The sequence below is a fragment of the Alexandromys fortis genome, unplaced genomic scaffold (assembly GCF_014885135.2).
Source record: "Alexandromys fortis isolate MF-2015 unplaced genomic scaffold, M_Fortis_MF-2015_v1.1 scaffold_479, whole genome shotgun sequence".
NCBI lineage: Eukaryota > Metazoa > Chordata > Mammalia > Rodentia > Cricetidae > Alexandromys > Alexandromys fortis.
Window position 1 is genome coordinate 8,971 of NW_026068345.1, and position 7,291 is coordinate 16,261.

A 7,291-nucleotide genomic window follows, 5' to 3' on the forward strand; every position below is an offset into this window, starting at 1 on the left:
GTAATGTTCAGAGTGAATGGGTCACTTCGGGAGATGCTCACTGGGTTCCGGGTTTCACACTCATAGGCTCCTGTGTCATTCCTCACAACACTGAGTAAAGTGAGAGTCCTGTTGTCCTCAGACAGCTTCAGCCTGTCACCTTCTGAGAGGCTTTGGCCATTTCTCCTCCACAGGTAGCTTGTATTCTCAGTCTCAGGCTCACACATTAATGCGACTGAGTCGTCACCCTCCATGGGATTGGAATTGTTGCTTGTGATGCTGGGCTTGGGTAGCAGTGCTGTGTGTGCGGACAACAGAGAGAAGGTTGCCTTGTGTGGTGCCTCTGATTCTTGCATGAGCCTCTCTTATTTTTTTTAAAAAGTACAGTTGGAGGTGTTTATTTGAGCCTTTGTGATAATGTTTGAACCTGTGTCAATTTGTTTTCTATTCAAAGTGAAAATTAAATTTAAAAATTAATTTATCAAATTGAACAAAAATGACATCTGAGAGTCTGTCATAAGATCTAAGTTATGGAAGAATATGCTTTTATTTTAAATAAACTATAATTATGTAGCCTTAACATCAATTGAAGAAGTTATTAAGTGTTTTGGCATTTCTAGAAGTTTTTGGAAATCTAATAATCTAGTACTTCTAACAAACATAATTTTTGTTTGTTAGTTTGTTTGTTTTTATCAAACAACAATCAGTTTAAAACCATCCAGAAAATGTCAGAAAACTAAAATTTCAGGTGTGGATGTCTGTAAAACCAGTTCTTGACCATTTAGAATTATCCTTCACCAGATTTCTGCACTACTCCAGATTCTGATTATTCTGAGATGGTCTCTTAGCTCCCCACAAACCCAGATCCTTAAAGAATCATGCAGGAAGCAAATTACAGGCAGATGGAGTAGCTGAGCTCTCAGAAACAATGGGGTCTCCTGTGTTGTGTATGGGAGAAGCAAGGGCTTTCCCAGGAGGGAATTGAGCTGCAGTGTGTGGTGATGGACAGACTCGAGACTTGGAATCAGAGACCTCATGTTATCTCCTGGTCCTCACTGATGCATTGCATGTCTTGGGACACAATGTGTAAGTCCCTCCAGCTGCCCTGATCTCCCCTGCTCAGTGAGGACCAGCGCCCTCCAAGCCTTTGCTGCTCAGGGCTCTCCTACAGATAGGTCATGATTAGTCTTCACATTGAGCTTCCCTGAGAACCTGACAGCCCGTCAGAGATCCCACACAGATCAGGATCTGGTTGCCATTCAGGTCAAGCTGGGCTTCAGATGGGCCATTCTTGTCAGGAGTTTGATGTTGATTGACATGAATCAGGGAATCATAAAAGAAGCCCGAGTCTAGGAAATGAACTATAAGACTCAGGGGCACCTAATAGAGTCTCCATGGTGGGGAGGCTGGAGATGTGGCTGTGGACAGATAGCTTGTGCCACCCATGGCCTGTGTGACCCTGACTCACCGACTGTGTTTCCTGTCTCAGTTTCCCTAGAATAGGGCACAGGGTAAATGATCATTGCCTACAAGTTCACCTGAAATGTGAGCAATGACCTGACCTTCCACCAAGCAGTGTCTCTTACTATTTGCCTGCTGGAAATAATCCCAGGGCTGAACCCCCAGAGGCAAGGACCTGCCATTTGTACACTTTTCTCCCATCTCTTTAGGGCTCTCCGCCTTCCTTTGAGGTCTCAGAAGACCATCAGGACACTCGGCTGGTTGCCTTTCATACCCCTCCACCTATGCTGAGCATAATGAGTCTCAGGAGGAGATGCCCACGTGATCTGTCTCAGACATGGCTCTCACAGGTTCACGGTCAGCAGACTACCAGCCTACAATCAATCATTGTCCCCTGTCAGTTCCAACAGGAGGTCAAATTCAAACCCAGTCTACAAGCTTCTCAGGATTCCTGGTCCAGTCTGGGATGGAGGTCTGGAGCAAAGCTCCAGGTATTCATGTCTCTGTGAGAATTTCATGGTTTTCTCAGCCAGGCCCTGCCTGTGTCCTGAAGAGTCTTTCTTAAGGCCATGTTCATGATGAGCATCTAAGACCCTGGGCAGATTCTGAGATGCCTGGGCTGAGTTACCTCACCTTCTCTCTCAGAGGGTGGATTCAAGTTAGGGATCCTGATTTATTGCTGTTTCCTCCACTCCGTGTCCTTTACTAAATGATGAACCACAATGTGGGGACCATAACACAGAGTCATCCAGCACTGACAATTCTATGTGTGAAGTAGGATTAAGTCTACCCATGACCCAGAGGTTACAGAGAATTACTTACGGTGGACATGGAACTGCACGGATACTTTCTTATCATCATAGCTTTGCATTAGCATTCGCAACATGTAGGCTCCAGTGTCTTTCTGAGTGACGTTCTGGAAGAGCAGGGATCCATTGGGGTATATTGTCTCTCTGCCACTGTATGCAGGCCCTGCTGTATTTACATTATCTGACGTTATAAATCGTGCAATTTCATTACTGTTATCCGGATTTTCTCCCTTGTGCCAGTAAAAGACTTGGGGTGTCTCTGACAGATTGTGGACAAGTAGAAGAACATTCGCCCCTTCAGCAACATGGGGCGGAACTGGTTCCACAGTGACGTTGGCCGTGGTGGGAGAGCTCCAGTAGATCAAAAGTGAGGCTAAGAGGGAAGAGAGAAAAATCTATCAATATTAGATCTTTGCATTTGGTAGAAATTGAGACCTGAGCATGTTAAACTCTCAGCCTTGGTGTGTGTGTGTCATATTTGAGTGAGGTCGGCAGAATCACCCCCATTCCTCTGTACCCCTGAATCTTTCCACTGAATGAAACTGTCTTCTCAGGTGTCTGCACAGCTCACCCCTCACTCCCTCAGATCCCTGCTCACACTCAGAATCTTTGGTGAGTGTAGGCATGTCTTCTCTGACCTCCTCCTCTAAAGATTCCAGCCTTTATTTTCTGACCTTCCCAGCTCTGTTTCTTCTGAAGTCCTTGTCAACCACAACCCCACCTTCTAGATGTCCTTGCTGCTCTGTCTTCCTGCCCAGGACTCGGTGAGGAGAACTGGTTTGATTTTGGATAAACAACACTGCCTGGAAGTGGCTCAGACAACTGTGAGCAAACCAGTGTCCCAGCACCTGGGGTTTACTTGTGGATTCCTCAGGGTCATATGTATGAAATGACCCTGTTTACAGGCCCCAGTTTGAGTTTCACTTAGAGAGTCACCCTGACACAGTTGTGGGAGTCAGTCTTCAGGGTACAGAGGCCAGTACTGATAAACTTGCAATGGGGAACCCCTGAGTTTTCCTCCCCACTTACCAATTCACATTCACTGTGAGCTTCCTGTTGCTCTCAGGCTTCAAGCAGAAACCAGATGTCTCCTCTCAGGCACAGTCCCCCTCCCAGAAGACCCCATCCAGTCTCTGAGCTCCCCTGCTGTCCACACCCCGAGGAATGTCTCCTCACCTGTCAGCAGGAGTCCCCTCCAGGGTAGCTGCCCTTTGTGGAGAAGGGCTGAGGAGAGCTCCATGTCTCTGCTGTGGCCTAGGCTCTTCCTCTGAACAGGAGGTTTGCCTCTCAGGCTGTTGTCAAGCCTGCCTGCTCTGTGTCTGCTCTGCTTTTATTCTAAGACTTGAGCCTCCTCCCAGAGGAGGACACCTCCTGGAGTCACATGGGTTGGGGGTGGAGTCTGTGTGTCAGTGCTGCCCCCCATCCTTCTATTCCTTTCTTTCTGGTTCAGTGTTCTAGAACATACTTTGAGCCACAATGTTGAGAAGTGTCCTGTGCCCCAAGAGAACAGTGGCTCATCCTAGGGCCTTCTCCCTGTACTTCCTATAGCCAAGAGTGTATTTCCTTGTGACACAAAAGCCCAGCAGAGCCCAGTCTGCCCTGTGATCTCAATGCTCTGGGAAAGTGGGAGTTACTCCGGGGAGGGAGTGGCAGTTTTCTCTAGGGGCTGGAAAAGGTCTGAGTGATGACTGGGGAGGAACCAGATCCATGGTCATTGCTCTCACCAGTCAGGTGTCTGATCCAGGGATACAAGTTATCTCTGGGGTTCACATCCTGACATGCAGGAGGAGGTGACCTGTGTCCTAGAAAGAGGACTGTGTGCTCCAGCTTCCTATGGAGAGCCCCAGGGAGACTCCCCTCCCCCCAGCTCTCTGTGCTTGCTAAGTGTGAATCAGGTTTGCCCATGCCCTCCCTGACTCTTCTGGGATGCCTTTGTTCTCCTTGGTGACTGCCCTGTAAACTCCCTGTTTTTCCTCATGGGTGTTGTGATGGGGAGGGGACTACACAGGGTCTCCTTGTAGAGTTGGATTCTCAGAGACACAAGAAATGATTATGTGAGGGAGGTCCAGGTCTGTTGGAACTGGGATGGAGACAAGGCTGCAAGATATGTTCAGGTCTCAGTGAAGTTCCCTGCTGATTATATGGTTTCTTGTCGCCCCCTTGTATCCATGAGGAGACCTGCAGCTCATGTCTGTGCTGTCACAAGGATGGTAGCTAAGCTCCAGAGGCTGTAGTGGAGCTGAGCACAAGGTTTCCCAGGGAAGGTCCCAGTGTGCAGCTGCCTTTGAGTTAGAATGTACCTGGGTGAGCTGGTGTCTCACAGAACTTTCAATTCACTTTTCCCTGATGAGCAGGGGTCACTGTTTTCCTGAGTTTTACAGTTGTTTACTCTGTATCATATCATATCATATCATATATGACTTACAAATATGGTTTTCTGTTCTGTAGGTGGTCCTTCCAGTTTGTCATTTTAATTCATAAACGTGCTGTCTGAGGGTTGCTATTGCTGTGATGAAACATCATGATCAAAAGGAACTTGGGGGAGGAACGGGTTTATTTAGCTCTTACTTCCACATCACTGTTCATCACTGAAGGACATCAGGACAGGAAGTCAAAGAAAGCAGGAACCTGGATGCAGGAGCTGATGCAGAAGCCATGGAGTACTGCTTACTGCTTGCTCCTCATGGCTTATTCCATCTGCTTTCTTACAGAACCCAGGATCAGGAGCCCAGGGATGGCTCTACCCACAATGGGCTGAACCCTCCACTATCAGTCACTAATTAAGAAAATGCTCTTCAGGCTTGCATATGGCCCGACATTAAGGAGGCATTTTCTCATTTAGTGTTCTCGTATGACTCTAGCCTGTGTCAAATTGATGTAAAATTATTCAGTACACTCACTAAGTAAATTTGACAAGAGCATGAATGTCAATACTCTTTCACAAAACCAACTTTACAACTTTAGATTTTTTTTAAAAAATAATTTGTTAATTCTTATTTTATGTACAGTAGTAGTTTTCCTGAATTTTTGCCTCTGTGAGGGTGTCAGATCTTAGAGTTACAGACTGTTGTCAGTGGCCATGTGGGTGCTGGGAACTGAACCCGGTCCTCTGGAAGAGGAGCCAATGCTCTTAAGTGCTGAGCCATATCTTCCTCCAACTTTAGTTTTTCATACTAAATTCTTCTAGAATTTAAAAACAAATCCATATGTCACATGCAAAAGTTTTCAAAGTATTTTTAAAGCTTAAAAATGCTTTTGTGTCTTTTAAAAATTTAAAAATATTTTTGTGTCCTTTTGTTTCTCAGAAAGCCTTCGGAAGATAGACCAGTTCTCTATTTTTTTTTTCTCTTTTAAGGTTTCAAAGAAAAGGTCAGGAGGAAATTTTGTGTTCTGAGTATTTTTCTTTTTCTTCAAATAGTGAAGCGAATTGAAGCCACTACTTTACAAAATATTTCAAATTCATTATTTGACAATTTCATATGCATACTGGCACACACACACACATAAATGTATTTTTGTCATGGGTAACCCCATTACTCTCTCATCAATTCCCATTCCTGCTGAACCCTTCTTCCTAAAATGCTCCCCTACTTGAACCTCCACATTGGGACAAAACCCCAGGCCTATCCACCAACTCCCTAGGCTTTTCTAGCCACCCAGCATGGAGTTTCCTGTGGGTAGACTGCCCTCAAATTCAAACCTATCCAAAGGCCCATCCAAACTACTAGCCACACCCTGCCCCCAACCTGCCTATCTTCCTGCAACCTTGGTGGCACTCTGAAACATAGCTTGCTCCAATACTGAGGGAACTTAAGGACTGAGTGAACTGCCACATGGTGGGACATCCCACTCTCTAGGACCTCCACAATGGAACAAAACTCCAGGCACCTCCCCCAAACTCCCTAGGCTTTTTTAGCAAGCCAGCAGGGAGTTTCCTTCAGGTAGGTTCCCCCAAAACCCAAACCCATCCACTGGACCCCCAAGCTACTAGCCACACCCTGCCTAGGAGCTGAGAGCTTGCTATAATACTGAGGGGATCAAGAGCTTTCTACAACACTGAGAGGATTGAGAGAGAGAGCACCAAGAGAGAAAACCAGGAGATAAGACGAAGAGTGCAGGCTTAGAGAGACCTCAGAGGCTTTCTGAGACAGAAATGGACAGTACAGCACAGACAGAGAAAAACTCCCAAACACTCAGACAGCCACTGCAAGGATTTCACCAAAACGTAAAGAAAGAGATGGGTAGGCGTCAATGCAAGAATTCCTCCAATAACCCGAAAAGCAACATCGTAACACCAGAACCCAGTAGTCACACAACAGGAAGACTTAATCATCTTAACCCAGAAGAAGTAGAAAACAACTTTAAATCTAACTTTATGAAAATGATGGAGACCTTTAAAGAGGAAATGAAAAACTCCCTTAGAAAAATGGAGGAAAAGACAAACAAAAAAATGGAAGAAATCAATAAATTCCTCAAAGAAAACCAAGAAAAAAACCCAATCAATCACGTGAAGCAAACTGTTCAAGACTTGAAAACTGAAATAGAAGCAATAAAGAAAACACAAACCGAGGGAATCCTGGATATGGATAATCTGGGTAAATAAATAGGAACTACAGAGACAAGAGATAGAAGAAAGACAATCAGGTGCTAAATACACTATAGAGGAAATAGACTCATTGATCAAAGAAAATATTAAATCCAACAGATTCTTAACACAGAACATTCAGGAAATCTGGGATACCATGAAAAGACCAAACCTAAGAATTATAGTGGTAGAAGAGGGAGAAGAATTGCAGCTCAATGGCACAGAAAATATATTCAACAAAATCATAGAAGAAAACTTTCACAACCCAAAGGAGGATATCCTTATGAATGTTGAAGAAGCTTACAGAACACCAATAGACTGGATAAAAAAAATCCACCCACCATATAAAAATCAAACACAAAACATACAAAATAAATAAAGAATATTAAGAGCTACAAAGGAAAAAAGGTCAAGTAACATATAAAGACAAACCTATCAGAATTACACCTGACTTCTC

The 7,291-nt window shown here is 44.8% G+C and overlaps 1 protein-coding gene across 1 annotated transcript in view; it reads right to left on the reverse strand.

Moving 5' to 3' along the window:
• LOC126495322 (carcinoembryonic antigen-related cell adhesion molecule 1-like) overlaps positions 1 to 3,591 on the reverse strand; it is a 10,995-nt gene extending 7,404 nt beyond the window's left edge. Inside the window, 3 exon segments of the mRNA XM_050132913.1 lie at positions 1 to 277; positions 2,263 to 2,622; positions 3,426 to 3,591. The exon segment at positions 1 to 277 is cut by the window's left edge and continues 2 nt beyond it. Of these exon segments, the coding sequence (XP_049988870.1) occupies positions 1 to 277; positions 2,263 to 2,622; positions 3,426 to 3,489 (701 nt within the window). The 5' untranslated portion in view covers positions 3,490 to 3,591.
• Positions 3,592 to 7,291: the final 3,700 nt, after the last annotated feature.